At 44.2% G+C, this 16,710-nt stretch overlaps 1 protein-coding gene and 1 long non-coding RNA gene across 2 annotated transcripts in view; one reads left to right on the forward strand and one right to left on the reverse strand.

The window, feature by feature from the left end:
- Positions 1-2,607: 2,607 nt before the first annotated feature.
- Positions 2,608-14,470, reverse strand: LOC141132206 (uncharacterized). Its single transcript, XR_012242869.1, has 3 exons — positions 14,153-14,470; positions 5,974-6,027; positions 2,608-2,650 (listed from the first exon to the last, which is right to left on the reverse strand). It is a non-coding gene; the product is annotated as an uncharacterized lncRNA (long non-coding RNA).
- The window catches only part of GNPTAB (N-acetylglucosamine-1-phosphate transferase subunits alpha and beta), a 207,394-nt gene continuing 204,975 nt past the window's right edge, over positions 14,292-16,710 (forward strand). Inside the window, exon 1 of the mRNA XM_073620327.1 lies at positions 14,292-14,515. Within this exon, the coding sequence (XP_073476428.1) occupies positions 14,399-14,515 (117 nt within the window). The 5' untranslated portion in view covers positions 14,292-14,398. The remainder of the gene's footprint in view (positions 14,516-16,710) is intronic.

Raw genomic sequence — 16,710 nt, forward strand, 5'->3', positions numbered from 1 at the left:
GCACGAAACACTTTTCAGATATTTATAGGTAAAAAAATTGAAAACCATTAATCATTTTCCTACCACTTCACAATTATGTGCCACTTTGTGTTGGTCTATCACATAAAATCCCAATAAAATACATTTATGTTTTTGTTTGTAACATGACAAAATGTGGAAAATTGCAAGGGGTGGGAATACTTTTTCAAGGCACTGTAAACGTTTTGTGGCCTTGCAGGCACCCTTCCCCAAGGTGACACAATGACCTATGTGATATTTTAGGAGTAAATAAATACACTATAATCTTGATAGCTGGCTGTGATGAGGTCTGTGCGCCCCAAAAACATGTGGGCAAACACAGGGCAGCATTGTTTAAAAATTAGCATTAAGGTAATTTACATATTTGAGTGTTTCTCCGCACAGACAGGTTTTAAAGCATATCATAAGGCCCCTTTCACAGGACCGGGTTTGTGTGGGCCACCTGATTCATCTGTCCCCACCCACAGCTAACCGCTCTGTGTGAGTCTATAGGCAAATAGCAGTGGCCGATGGGCTGAGCGGCAGCTGCTGATCGCATAACCTGATAATTCCAGAAGCAAGAATCTGCAGATTCTTGACGCAGGAATCCAACAGCTGCACCAACCTGGTCATGTGAAAGGGGCCTATGTTTTTTAGCAAGCAGTGGAATGCAAAATCAACTTTTTCTGGCTGAGCTAAAATCTTTACATAATTCATAACCTCTGTTGTGATTAAATTAGATGAATACCATAATTTGAAAACTAAACACCCCCATCTTACAAAGTACAATAAACCTGTGAGGTACATTACTTCTTCCAAGGAAGATACATTTCAAGGGTAGGTCATGAGTGGTCTTGTTTAAATTTAAGTTTTATGATGAATGAATAAATGTGGGTTATTAGATGAGAAGTCTCCAAATTGTGGTCCCTTTCTTGCTTTGCTCTTTCCCTTGGGGTACTATTACATCCACTGACACCAACACTGGGGCACAATTTATGTTGCTGACACTAACAATAGGGCACTATTCCTCTCATTCACACCATTAAAAGGGCACAATTTTTCTCACTGACACCAATGACTGGGCACAATTCCTTTCTTTGACAACAACATGGGGGCACAAAATCTCCCACTGACACCAACAATTCCTTCTTTTTTACCAAGGATGGGCCACTACTCCTCCCACTGACAAAAACAATAGGGCACTAATCCTCCCACTGACACCAACAAAAGGGTACAATTCCTCCCACTGACAACAATCATGGGGTAGATTTTCTCCCACTGACACCACGACTGGGCAGAATTTCTTCCATTCACATCAACAATGGAACACTTTGCCTCCACCTGACACCAACAATGGGGCATATACCTTCCACTGACATCAATAATGCGGCTTTAGTCCGCTCACTGACACCAACGATGGGACACTATTCCTCCAACTGACACCAACATTGGGGCACATTCCTTCCACTGACACCAAAGAGAGGGCATTGTTTACTCCATTTTCTACTATCACTGGCCCCAGTTTGTTGTGTTTCTGATAAAAACATATGAGGCAGCTGTTTAGATGTGTAACGGGTTAGCAAAAGTAGTTAGCCCACTCCAGTGCTGATTATGCTCAGTCTGTCGGCACTAAGATCGTGGCCCTGCAAGCCGTAAAATCTCTGTGACTGTTGACATTGAGAACATATTTGTCACAGAATGGTGGCTGCACAGTATAATCTAACTTGCCATTTGTCATACATTGGTGAAAGCGGCTGGGATCTGATTCACCGTTGTCCCATTGGTGTCTATTCATCTTCTGTGGTACAGCCCGGCACCATCTGCTGCCTTCACTATGAGCACTATCCAGATAAGCTGAATTTAATGCTGTATGGTATGCAGCCCAGAACCAGTAATGAATGGCAACCAAAAGCACCTCCAAATCATGTTGTAGTGGTACAAAATGAAAACATTACCTACTTGCCATGCATTGTGTTGCATTTCAGCCCATTCATTTTGAGAGGGCTGCCTAATGCAGCATACTGTAACCTATGTCAATGCACAAAAAAACACATCCACTGCAGCACACTGTGTTCTGCAGTGAACAAGCCCTAAGGGATCAATATCAGGGTACATTTTGTTATTAACATGCAGTTAATACATGTAACAATAGTATTCAGTAAAGTTTTTTATATTCAATTGATCAACTTCAGTACAAACAGCCTGTTGTTTTTTTTTTGCATGCAATCACTGCCAGCAGCTATAGCCACTAGCAGCGATCATTGTGTTCAGCTGGCTGGGAAGGCTCCCTGTGCCACCCAACCCCGTCGGGAGAACACAATAGCTCCACAGGAGTGTTGATAGGGGAATCAAGCGATTTTCTTTCCTTCAACCTGTGCTGGAAAGAAAAATAATTGTATCAGCTATGGCCTGTCTTACTTAACTGGAGATCGCAAAACACATAATTCCCTGAAATGCTGTAAAAAACATCAAATAAGGGATTAATCACAGCTGTGAATCAATGTGTGTAAATTTCAGCTTGAGCTACTGAGTTATGTAAACAAAAGGCTTTTTGCAACAAAAGAGCTAAGGAGATACTGGTACAAAAAACATCCAAACCATCATATTTACCTGTCAAAAATTACTTTAGAAGTATTTTTCAGTCTCGACCATACTAAAGAAAGAAAATACGCACAAAATCACTAGACTATCCTTTTAAAGCTCAAAATATATTTTTTTCCATAATTTCTTGGACACATTAAGTATGCAGTAAAAGTAAATTTTTTAAATGTCTTACTTGTTTTGTCTATAATTAAAAAATTCAAAGTAAATACAAAGTCCTCCCTCTCAGGCAGCAAGCTGCAGCCAACAACTATTGCATCCTCTATGGGAGCAATGGACTCTCTACAGCAATCTCCCTGCTTAATCAGATCTACAGTTCTGCAATGGGCAGGAAGCATGAGTCGGCTTCTTGCACACTGCAGCTTGAAAAAGCTCAATACAACAGGTTTTTCTTACTAATCTAAACTGCAGCCCATTTTTTACAACCCCTTAAATGGTCAGAGTGCTAGATCTGACATAGTGGGGAGTATGTTGAACCTCTGTACAGAGACAGCTGGTCTCACTGATGACATGGTGGAGGACTGTGTACTTGAGTCAAAATTTAAATTTAAAATGCACATGTGCCCAAATGATAGGCATTAAAAAAAACTTACATATTCTTAAAACACAGTAAAAAAAAAGTGTTAAAACAAGCCATCACTAGCAGTGTTCAGGACCTCCGCCCCTGAACTCACAAGGCCCTAATCACTGGTACCACTCGATAGAGAGTTCAGCCCCCCTTTAACACCTTTCTTGTTAAGGCTCTTCCAGCTGGTCTGATAACATCATGGGTCCCTTCTCCTCTTCTGCAGTGACTGCTGCAATGGACAGTGCTCGGGTAATGAAGTGTGGGGCTTTGCAGAGCAGTACTACTCTGGTCCAGGCTCCTAGATGACACCCTTGCCCAGGGGTACTTCCATGACAGCCCCAGAGAAAGACTGATATGTGGTTGTGTAGCTCTAGTTAAAAAAGTATTATTATTATTTATTATTATAAATTTTAATGGGCTATTAGGCTTTTTTGGCTAGAGTCCTGCTTTAAATAACATTGAAATTAAAACATGACTGCTGTAAGCACCCACTGATGTGTTATTCTGCAATTCAGTGGTTTTTAACTTTTTTTCATCTGTGTACCCATCGACTGCTCATTTCTATAAATTGTACCCCTTTATGGGCATGGGAAAGAGGGTAGAGTAGGGGGATGAGGGGGCAACAGATGTGTGCATAGTGCACCAAACCAAATGGTGGGTGTGACCAACTTGCGCTAACATTTGGAAGGGCTTAAAGTGGAACTTTAGCCAGAAAATTAAGTCCTGCTAAATGACTTCAGGCTGGCCCCTTTATGCAGGTAAAGCTACGTAAAACATTAAAAATAAGTACCTGTTTAATCACTTCCTACCTGGGCTAATTCTGGTATTTCTCTCCTACATGTAAAAATCATAATTTTTTATGCTAAAAAGGTACTTTTTAGCAGAGACTCTATACTAGGGCCTAGAGAATAAAATGGCGGTTGTTGCAATTATTTATGTCACACGGTATTTGCGCAGCAATTTTTCAAACACAATTTAAAAAAAAAAAAAAAATGCACTTTAATGAATTTTAAAGCAAAAAACACAATACAACGAGTAAATAGATACCTAACATGTCACGAATTAGAATTGCGCACGCTTGTGGAATGGTGCAAAACTACAGTACCTAAAAATCTCCATAGATGCTTTAAAATTTTTTACAGGTTACCAGTTTAGAGTTACAGCAGAGGTCTAATGCTAGAATTATTGCTCTCGCTATAACATTTGTGGCGATTCCTCAAGTGTGGTGCGAATGTCGCTTCTGCGTGTGAGCACGAGGGGATAGAGGTACTTTAAAAAAAATATTTTTATATTATTATTTATTTTTGTTTTGCACTCTAATTTTTTTTATCACTTTTTTTCCTATTACCAGAAATGTAAGCATCTCTTATAATAGGAATAAGGCATGACAGGTCCTCTTTATGGAGACATCTGGGGTTAAATGTTAGACAGTATGCGGGGGGAGTTTACCACTGTAATAGCTGCACTTTTCGGCCGCTAGCGGGGCGCTTTTAACCCGCCCTAGCGGCCAAATAAAGGGTTAATGGTGCCCGCAAATTGCCGCTGCCGAAGCACTTTGCAGGCACTTTGGCAGCGGTGCCCATTGATTACAATGGCAGGGGTGGCGGAGGAGCAGTGTATTCACCGCTCCCGCACCACCCGAAAGCTGCTGCTTGCAGGACTTTTTCTAACATTCTGCATGCACACCGTCCAGTGTGAAAGCACTCGGGCTCTCACACTGGGGCTGCAGGAGAGGCATTTTTCAGGCGCTTTACAGGCGCTATTTTGAGCTCAAAAGTGCCTGAAAAACGCCCCAGTGTTAGGGTCATTGTCCTGCTGGAAGGTGAACCTCCACCCCAGTCTCAAGTCTTTTGCAGACTCTAACAGGTTTTCTTCTGAGATTGCCCTGTATTTGGCTCCATCCATCTTCCCATCAACTCTGACCAGCTTCCCTGTCCCTGCTGAAGAAAAGCATCCCCCACAACATGATGCTGCCACCACCATGTTTCACGGTGGGGATGGTGTGTTAGGGTGATGTGCAGTGTTAGTTTTCCGCCACACATAGCCTTTTGGTTTTATGCCAAGAAGTTCAATTTTGGTTTCATCTGACAAGAGCACCTTTTTCCACATGTTTGCTGTGTCCCCCACATGGCTTCTCACAAACTCAGACATCCCAACCTGCAAAAACTAATTTCAGGGTGGTAACACTCTGTGCCAGTGCTACTGACCCCCCCCCCCCCCCCTCCAATCATACTAGGAAAAATAACACTACATATGGTACACTCACATACATACAGTCCACACATACATACAGTCCTCACATACACTGAATGGTGCAGCCATAAGATGGAATATTGCATAGGGGACTGAGTATGGGGGCCATGAGAGAGATGCTGCAGATTATTATTATTATACAGGATTTATATAGCGCCAACAGTTTGCGCAGCGCTTTACAACATGAGGGCAGACAGTACACTTACAATACAAATCAATACAGGAGGAATCAGAGGGCCTTGCTTGTTAGAGCTTACAATCTAGAAGGAAGGGTCAAGTGGAAACAAAAGGTAATAACTGTGGGGGATGAGCTGATGGAGAAAATGAAAAGGTTTGACAATGGTACAGCAAACCAGCCTAATGGCTTGGACATGTAACAGCCAATGAAGGCTTAAATGATGCATTTGCTGCTGCAGCACCCCTACACCGAGGCATACCGGATACACAGGGAGGGTCACATAAATCAAAGAAAAGTACCCAGAACACCAGCTGCAAGAAGAGAAATTAATAATGGCACACCTACGTATACTTCACTAGATAATGACTGTACCTACCTAAATGAATTGTTCAAAAAGTACAGGTCACCATTGTTGAATGTCCATATAGGGCTGGTAATATAAAAAAAGTGATGATTAAAAATTGTCCACATACAGTCACTCCTCACTATGCTTGGGTGTGAGCAGACTGCAAAGTGAATAGATGGTAGTGGCAGCATAGCAGTTAGGTGGCAGCAAGTGAAGAGTTAACAGGACTTCTCTGCAGTGCATAGTATATGCAGCTTAGGAATGCAAACATAGATAGGGAGAAGCAATAAGCAGTGCAATTGGTGTCAAAAGCGACTATCTGGCTTGTAGTGCTTCTCAACCTCCTCCATATGCCGTGGGAACACACTTAAGCCTCGTACACATGATTGGATTTTCCGCAGACAAGACCTCTGACTTTTGTCCGAAGGCGTGTGCCTGGATTTTGTCTTGCATACAAGCGGCAAGGAATTGTCAGCCAACAAACAGGAACGTAGTGACGTACTACGTGGTTTTCAAATCATTTCGTGCTTTTCAGTTCATTTCTGAACGGCTGTTCGTCAACCAGCCATGTTGCGGAATCAGAGGAGTTAACGTGTTTTTTTATTATTGGCCTTGGAGTTATTGCTTTGACCCAAGTCCAGTCCAGGAACAGGAGGAGTTCTTGGACCAAAAATTTTGGTCCAAGAACTCCTCCTCTTGGACCAAATTTTGTCTTGCATACAAACGGCAAGGAATTGTCGGCCAACAAACAGGAATGTAGTGACATACTACGTGGTTTTTCTGATCTTTAGCGCCACCCTTTGGGCTCCTTCTGCTAATTACGTGTTAGTAGAAGTTTGGTGAGTGTTGATTCGCGCTTTTCATTTTGCGCTTTTCAGTTCATTTCTGAACGGCCGTTCGTCAACCAGCCATGTTGCTCAATCTGAGGAGATAATGTGTTTTTTTATTATTGGCTTTGACCCAAGTCCAGTCCAGGAACAGGAGGAGTTCTTGGACCAAAAATTGGTTGCTTTATTAATCGTGACCAATTATGTCATATGCCTTTGCTGCAGGAGCTCCAGGAGAAGTATCCAGATGATTTTAGGAATTATCTCCAAGATAACAGACCCCTGCTTTCACCAACTCTTGGCATTGTTGACCCCCTATATTAAGAAGCAGGACACATGCATAAGGCTTTTATTTTATGTTTTGGCTAAATAATAATGATTTGATTTGTTATATTTTCTATATTTTTGGATGCATAGAATGCACTTTTTTTTGGCAGATAGCATGTCTAATTTTATTTGTTTTCTTTTTTTTTTTTTAATGCACAATAAAAAAATGTGGAGAATAATACTTGGCTATGTGTTTTATTTCAAATGACAGTTTGGGAGTAGGCAGTTACATTAAAAAAAATACAATGTAAAATTGACAAGGGACATAGTTGTATCTTTGATCTTAAAAAAATTACGGGATAATGGTGTTGTGGTAACTTGCCCCCCCCCCCGAAAAAAAAAGCATAATAATATTATTCTTGATATCACTAGAAAGAAAAGCCTTTGAAAATTTGTTTGCAATAACTCCATCAGTATCACCAGCAAAGCAGCTTCATTATTATCCCATTAACTGCTTGCTGCCCACCCACCGTCAAATGACGGCGGGGAGGTGCAGCTCTCATTCTGGGACGCCGTCATAAGACGGCGTCCCAGAATGCCCGCGCCCCCCCTGGGGCGTGCAGCGCGGCGATCGTGGCCGCGCCGTGTTGCTAGGACATGGCGCGACCCCGATCTCTGTAAAGAGCCGCGTCCGTGGCTCTTTAGCCATGTGATTGGCTGTGTCCAATCACAGCCAGTCACATGTAAACAAGGAGATGCCGGTAATTGTCTCTCTTCGCCTCACACTGACAGAGCGTGAGGAGAGTAGAGCTGATCAGTGGCATCTCCTCACAGGGGGACATCTAGGGATGTAATCAGGGCACTGATGATCAGTGCCCTGATTACAATAAATAAATACAGGGTTTAGAAAACAGTGCCCACCATTGCCAGCATACAGTGTCCACCAGTGGCAGAAATCAGTGCCCACCACTGCCCACAAGTGCCACCAATCAGTGCCCATTAACAATGCCATTCAGTGCTGGCAATCAGTGCCGCCTATCAGTGCTGCCCATCACTGCTGTCGATCAATGCCCATCAGTGTTTCCCATCAGTGCCACCCATCAATGCCCATCTGTACCGCCTATCCGTGCCCACCAGTGCCGCCTATCAGTGCCACCTATTAGTGCCCATCGGTGCCACCTATCAGTGCCCATAAGTGCGGCATATTAGTGCCTCATCAGTGCCACCTCATCAGTGCCGCCTCATCATTGCCCATAAGTGCCACCTCATCAATGCCCACCAGTTCAGCCTATCAGTGCCCATCAGTGCCACCTCATCAGCGCACATCAGTGAAGGCGAAAAATTACTTAGTTACAAAATTTACTAATGGAAAAAAAGGTAAAAAACATTTTTTTCAACATTTTTGGTCTTTTTTTTTTGTAAAAAATAAAAAACCCAGCAATGATTAAATACCACCAAAAGAAAGCTCTATTTGTGTGAAGAAAATGATTAAAAAAATTGTTTGGGTACAGTGTTGCATGACCGCGCAATTGTCATTTAAATTGCGAAAGCGCTCAAAGCTGAAAAATGGCCTGGGCAGGAACGGGGTGTAAGTGTCTGGTAGGCAAGTGGTTAAAGAAGAGAATGTGCACTGCATTTCGAGATTTCATAATTCGCCACGTCACGAATGTTAATTCTCCATTACAAACGCTAGTTTACAAGACCGACCGCTTCTGGCTCGTCCTTGCTTCCGAGCATGCGTGTTTGTACTATGGACTTGTGCACAAACGCTCGGAAAATCCGACAACAGGCATTTGTCCGCGGAAAATTTTAAAACCTGCCATCCAACATTTGTCCTTGGCTTTCATGATGCTGTTTGTTCACTAGGGTTCTCTAAAAAACCTCTGAGGGCTTCACATAACAGCTGTATTTATATTGAGATTAATTTACACACTGGTGGACTCTATTTACTAATTAGTTGGATTTTAGTTAGGGGTATTAGAATAAAGGGGGCTGAATCCAAATTTACGCCACACTTTTCAGATATTTATTTGTTAAAAATTTGGAAAACCATTTATCATTTTCCTTCCACTTCACAATTATGTGGCACTTTGTGTTAGTCTATCACATAAAATCCCAATAAAATACATTTATGTTTTTGTCTGTAACATGACAAAATAAGGAAAATTTCAAGGGGTATGAATACTTTTTCAAAGCACTGTAGTTGTGCAGCCGATCCTTCTTTCCCCCCACAACTCATCTGCCTGCCCTTTTAGCTAGTTTCCTGTGCATGCAGCAGCAGGATGTGCTGTGACAGGGGAGAGGCGAGCTGCAGATTGTCTGTGTTCCCTCTCCTCCTCCTGTCAGCAGCTTGGATATTACCCACGGAAGTGGGTTCTGTGTAATCCCTGTTTACCGCCTGCTGATTTTCCCACCGCCGGGACGTACACATAGAGTGGACTGTGTGGACCAACCCCCCCCCCCCACCCCCCACCCCGATTCTCCTGTCTATAGCGTGGGGGGACTCTGCTGACTGGGGCAGGACACTGTGAAATGGCAGCGGGTTGCCTGCAATAATCCCACCTCCCCACCCTATTTGTCTCTTCTCCCTGGACCAATCAAGCAAGGAGGAGAAGAATATCATGTTTGCCCAAGGTGCAATCAATAACAAAGACAGTCCCTGGTGAGCGGTGGCTGCAAGGAAGAAGAGGTAGGTCTGACAATGGTTGGGACATGGCAGCCTATGAGTGATGTCACGGCTCCCAGAATTTACAGTCATTGACGAGGGCTCCCTCCTCGCTAGGGTTGCCACCTCATCCCTTTAACCACTTCAGCCCTGGAAGGTTTTACCCACTTCCCGACCAGATCATTTTTTTGCGATACGGCACTGCGTCGTTTTAACTGACAATTGCACGGACGTGCAATTCTGTACCCAAATGAAATTGATGTCCTTTTTTTTCCCACAAATCGAGCTTTCTTTTGGTAGTATTTGAGCACCTCTACGGTTTTTATTTTTTACGCTATAAACAAAAAAGACCGACAATTTTGAAAAAGACCCATTATTTTTTTACTTTTTGCTATAATACATATCCAAAAAAAATGTAAAAAACAAATATCTTCATCACTTTGAGCCAATATGGATTCTTCTACATATTTTTGGTAAAAAAAATCCCAATAAGTGTATATTGATTGGTTTGAACAAAAGTTATAGCGTCTACAAATCAGGGGATTGATTTAGGGACTTTTAATTTTTTTTTTTACTGGTAATGGCGGCGATCTGCAATTTTAGCGGGACTGCGACATTGCGCCGGACAAATCTGACTCTAAGGCCACTTTCACAATGAGGCGCTTTACAGGCGCTATAGCGCTAAAAATAGTGCCTACAAAGTGCCCCTACTGTCACTCGAGTGTGACACTGGTGGATGCGCTTGCGGGACGTTAAAAAAAGTCCTGCAAGCAGCATCTTTGCATTGCTTTAGGAGCAGTGTATACACCGCTCCTAAAGCGCCCCTGCCCATTGAAATCAATGGCCAGCGCCTGCAAAGCGCTGCTGCAGTGGCGCTTTTAACCGTTTTTCGGCCACTATCGGGGGTTAAAAGCGCCCCGCCAGCGGCTGAAAAGCGGTGCTAAAACGACAGTAAAGCGCCTCTAAAAATAGCAACGCTTTACCACCGATGCCCCCAACGTGAAAGTGCCCTAAGTGACACTTTTTGGGGACCAGTGACACCAATACAGTGATCAGTGCTAAAAAAAATTCACCGATCAATGTATAAATGACAGTGTTAAAGAAGGGGTTAACTACAGGGGCGATCAAGGGGTTAACTGTGTTCCCTGGGAGGTGTTTTTAACTGTGGGGGGAGGGGATTCACTGGAGGAAAAGAGAGATCGTGATTCAACTTAGCTCCCTGACAGATCAGCGGTGTGCTCTGTGTCTCTTGTGAACGATTGGCGAGTCGCGGCGGCCATTGCTGATTGGCTCCCACTGTATCTAATCACAGCGGGAACCGCGCATGCGCACCCTAAACCGCGTGCACTAAATCACATACAGGTACATGATTTTGTGCTCCTGGGCCCGCCCTGCCACAGTAAATGTATGTGGGGCAGTGTGGAAGCAGTTAAACCTGAACACATATGAATTACACGGGTTCTGAGGCTAATTTAATGCATAAGGCATGATAAGGCACTTAGGCCTGGATCACACCTATGCAGGTTGCAGTTTACATATTCCAGGTGCATTTTGCGTTTTTCAATACACGTTTTTGATCCATTGAAGTCTATGGAACCAAAAACCAGAAAAAAGTCCCTGACCCTTTCCATAAAATGCACAGATGTGAACGTGACCCATAGGAAAAACCATGTTAAATGGATTGTAGTGTGTTTCTGCAAAACTGAAGACGCAATGAAAAATGCATAGGTGTGAACCAGGCCGAAGTGAGTTTAATTTCCACCTTAATCAGCCACAGGACCTGTGTAATTAACCAGGTTGACTCATTTCCGCGAATCGCCGTAGCTGTACGTCGGCTCCTTTAAGAGCCATAGCAGGCGCCCGCTGTGCGTGGCCGCGAAGTCAACTGGCTACCCGCAATCGCGGGAAAGAGAGCCAGAACGAGGATCTGTCAATGTAAACAGACAGATCCCCGTTCTGACAGTGGAGGAGAGAGAGATCTGCTGTTCCTAATGATTAGGAACTGTGATCTCTTTCCTCCTCCAGTCAGTCCCATCCCCCCACAGTTAGAAACACCTCCCAGGGAACACATTTAACCCCTTGATTGTCCCCTAGTGTTAACTCCTTCCCTGCCAGTGACATTTACACAGTAATCAGTGCATTTTTATAGCACTGATCGCTGTATAATTGTGAATGGTTCCAAAAAAGTGTCAAAAGTGTCCGAGATGTCCGCCGCAATTTCGCAGTCCCGCGAAAAATCGCTGCCATTATTAGTAAAAAAGAAACAAATAATAAAAATGCCATAAATCTTTCCCATAGTTTGTAGACACTATAACTTTTGCACAAACCAATCAATATACACTTTTTTTACCAGAATACATATTGGCCTAAACTGATGAAGAAATTTGTTTTTTTATTATTTATTATTTTTTTTTGAATATTTATTATACCAAAAAGTAAAAAATATTGTTTTTTTTCAAAATTGTCGCTCTTTTTTTGTTTATAGCGCAAAAATTAAAACCGCAGAGGTGATCAAATACCACTAAAAGAAAGCTCTATTTGTGAGAAAAAAAGGACGTCAATTTTGTTTCTGTGCAACGTCGCATGACCACGCAATTGTCAGTTAAAGCGACGCAGTGCCAAATCACAAAAAATGGCCTGGTCATTAAAGGGGTTGTAAAGGTTTGTGTTTTTTCACCTTAAAGCGGAGCTCCGCCGAAATTTTTTTTTTTAAAAGTCAGCACCTACAAATACTGCAGCTGCTGACTTTTTAAACATGGACACTTACCTGTCCAGGGCACCCACGATGCCGGCACCCGAGGCTGAACCGTCTCTCAGTCCTCGGGTGCTGCCGCCTCCATCTTCGGTAAGGGAATCAGGAAGTGAAGGCTTGCGGCTTCACTTCCCGGCAGTGGCGTCGCTAGGGGGTGGCTTTTGGGGATATAGCCCCGAATCTGGGGCCCATAGTCTCTGCAGGGGTCCCCAAGGGGAGGGGAGGCTCTCTGGGGACCCTGATGTAAGTGGAGGGGCTCTCTGGGGATCCTGATTTTAAGGGGGAGGCTCTCTGGGGACCCTGATTTTAAGGGGGAGGCTCTCTGAGGACCCTAATGTAAGGAGGGCTCTCTGGGGACCCTAATGCAAGGGGGAAGCTCTCTGGGGACTTTGATGTAAGGAGGAGGCTCTGGGGACCCTGATGTAAGGGGGGCTCTCTGGGGACCCTGATGTAAGTGAGGGGCTCTCTGGGATATACACACACACGTATATTACTGTATATACATGTGTATGCCCGCCCAAGCGTATGACTTTCTTTACTACGCTGCTATGGGCTCCAGCCCCAGATCTTTTGTAGACCTAGCAACGCCCCTGCTTCCCGGTTCCCTAATGTGCATGCGCGAGTCGTGCAGCGCAATACGGATGGTCCCTGCTGTCTCTGGGACCCGTGTGTTTCCCAGCAGACAGCGGGGGGAGGGAAGTGGCGTAAATACCCGCAGATTTTGTGGATATCTATGCCGGAAGTGGGTGCAAATACCTGTGTTATACAGGTATCTGCACCCCCCTCCCCCCTGAAAGGTGCCAATTGTGCCACCAGAGGGGGGAGGAATCCGATGAGCAGAAGTTCCACTTTTGGGTGGAACTCTGCTTTAATGCATCAAAGTGAAAAATCACCTGTCAATGACCGGCCCCCCGTTTTACTTTCCTGAACCCTTTGAACTTGACCCACGGGGACGCGCTCTCTCTCTGCCCGGGGTTCTCGGCTCTTGATTGGATAGATTGATAGCAGTGCAGCAATTGGCTCCCGCTGCTGTCAATCAAATCCAATGACATGGGCGCCGGGGGGGCAGGGCCGAGTCCTGCATTCGGCCTCTATGGGCGCCGAACGCTGGACTTTTGAGTGTGCCCGCAAGGTAACCCCCCAGTAGAGCGCTTCTCCTAGGGGGTTAGGGAGGAGCCGAGAGAGCTGCCGGGGGATCCCAGAAGAGCAGGTTCGGGGCCACTCTGTGCAAAACAAGCTGCACAGTGGAGGTAAGTATGATATGTTTGTTATTTTTTTTTTTTTTTTTAAACGTACCTTTAGTGTCACTTTAAGGGGGCAAATCTTCCAGTCTGTAAGTGGTTATTATGTGTCCGTTTTAAAGGGACTACTCCTCGCTTGCAGCTGCCACATGGGGAATCACATGACTCACGAGCCACATGACTGAGAAGGACTTCCTGTCTTCCTCATAACAGTTTTACTAAACAGGAAGTGAGAGAATTTCTACAAGAGGGACACAGACAGAAATAATAATCTGACAAATGTGAAAGAAAAAGGGCAGAGTCAGGAGGCCTGGCAGTGCCCATACTTGTTCTAGTGACCCCCACCTCATCCACTGATAGGAAAGCCCCAGAACTTTTAACTGATACAGCTCTCACGCTACTATCTTTGTTAGTATTCCTTCTCGCTGTGTAAAATTCTACCAACAAGAAAATATACCAGCGTGTTCTAAAAGCCTAGACCCCTCTGCCAACCAGCGCTTGCTATCTAGAGATGGAATCCAGCTCATCGAGCATCACCTTCCTTGGTCTAGGGGAGGCAGCGAGCGGGTTGGGTGACTGTGTACGGGCTCGGCACTCGGCTGCTCGCGTCTGGTTCCGGGATAGTGACAGTCTGTGGCTGAGCTCCACGTGACTTGGTGGCAGTGGCCGTGCAGGGTGGCGGAGGGATGCAATCTATTTGGCCATGCTGCTGAAACTCCTGCAGAGACAGACCTATACCTGCCTGTCCCACAGGTATGGGCTGTATCTCTGCTTTGGGGGCATGGTGCTGATGATCGTCTCTGCTCTGCAGTTCGGAGAGGTGGGTGCCCCTTTTTTTTGCATGAATCGTGCCCATATACTAACCTCACTGTTGTATGATCAGAAGAGTTCGGGGCTTGGTCATTGCTGGATACTTGTCTTCTGGTGTGATCACTTTACTGTTGTTGGCTGTGCTGCTTTTCACCTTCTTGGGAGCTCTAATCTTGTCTAGACACATTGATTAGTAATGCAGGTTGGTGTCCTTACCTGATACCTGAGATGTCAGGTAGAGGGAGAGCGGAGCACCTGACTGGTACCTGTAATCATCCGTGGGACGTAGAATTGTGTTCTGGGGTAAATGGAGAAATCCACGCCTTCGTAAGAGCGTTTGATGGTGAATATATTGCATTTTGGGGCCCCGTGCTGCTTTTAGTTATGCAATACCTGTGATTGAATGATAAGAAGCCCAGCTTCTAAATGTAAATAGTGACCAGGGGCTGTTGGTGACAGTGCGATCACTGTACTGGGAGCGCTGAGGAGGGCGCTCCCTCGTACAAATGACAGATGCCAGCTGTACACATATATGTGCCCCCGTCATGCTGCCTAGTATACAGTATATGTGTGCAGCTGGCATTGAGGCATTAACACAGATCATGTGGAAACAATGCTTCCAGATATAGGGATGCCATATGGATTTTGCATGACCGTTTAATTATCTTAAAGTATGTTTTAAAGTAGAACTGAAGGCAGAACATATTTTTTTTTCATTTTGTATAGAATAGGAGAGGGTTGTAACCCCTGTCTGTTTTGTATTTTTTTTTTTGCCATCTGTGTCCTATTGGGGAGATTTCCCTTTATTTCCTGTCCAATAGCCACAACAGGAAGTGAGAAGAAATCCCTCCAAAGTGGGGAAATGTCACAAGAACCAGTGTTCCATTGGAAAATTTGGAAGATTGGTGACAACCCAAAATAAAAACCTAATAAATGTTCTATCTCTCTACACTCAACAAAACAAAATGTTATAATAATATTATTATTATTATTAATATTATACAGGATTTATATAGTGCCAACAGTTTGCGCAGCACTTAACAAAATAAAGGCAGACATTACAGTTACATTACAATTTGGTACAAGAAGAATCAGAGGGCCCTGCTCATTAGAGCTTACAATCTAGAAAATAGGAAATCCTAGCTTGGACAGTTGTAACCAGAATAATTGTCCCCATTGGAAGACTTTTCCTCCATTCCTATTCTGGTGACAATTCAGAAATGTGGATTTCCTCCCACTTTCAGTCCTGAGGACAATGCCCGTTAGGACAAATAAAAGTGCCCGCACAGGCAGTATTAATAACCTGACAAAGGATCTTACTCCCTTCACCACTCTTAAACTTTGTGAAAAAGGTTTGACTTTAGATACACTTTAAAGTGACACTAAAGCTTTGGATTTTTTGATTTAAAAATATCAAACATGTTATACTTACCTGTTCTGTGCAGTGGTATTGCACAGAGCAGTCCTGATCTTTCTCTTCTCAGGTCCCTCGGCGGCACTCGTGGCTCCCCCACCCCACTAAGTCCCTCTAAGCAAGCTACTTGCTTTGGGGGCACTCATGCGAGCTCGCACCCCATAAGTCAGACACAGCGTGGCTCAGCCCCACCCCGCGCTACCGTGTCACTGGCTGTTAGCTCCCGCTGCTCTGTCTTGGCCAATAAGGATAAGGAGAGCTGAGGCTCCCGTGCACAGTGCTGGATCGGGCTCAGGTAAGTAATAGAGTGGGGGGCTGTGGAGGGAGCAGCACACTGAAGGTTTTTTACCTTTATGCATAGAATGGTCGGTGGAGAAACTAGCCTGCATGCGCAGGAGTGATGTCATCCTGCGCCAGCCAATAAAGATGGTCAAAAACTGGCCCACAGATTTTGCCGCTGAAGAGGGATGCATGGTTAACCTGCGTCCCGTCCCCCCCACCTTAACCGCTTGCTGGGCACTTAAACCCCCTTCCTGCCTAGACCAATTTTCCGCTTTCAGCGCTGTCACACTTTGAATGGCAATTGTGCGGTCATGCTACAGTTTACCCAAATGAAATTTTTATAATTTTTTTTTCACACAGGTAGAGCTTTCTTTTGGTGGTATTTAACTGCTGCTGGGTTCTTTATTTTTTGCTAAATAAAACAAAAAGGGACCGAAATTTTGAAACAAAAAACAAAACTGTTTCATTGTTTGTTATAAAATTTTGAAAACAGGTAATTTTTCTCCTTT

The sequence above is a fragment of the Aquarana catesbeiana genome, linkage group LG03 (genome assembly GCF_042186555.1).
Source record: "Aquarana catesbeiana isolate 2022-GZ linkage group LG03, ASM4218655v1, whole genome shotgun sequence".
NCBI lineage: Eukaryota > Metazoa > Chordata > Amphibia > Anura > Ranidae > Aquarana > Aquarana catesbeiana.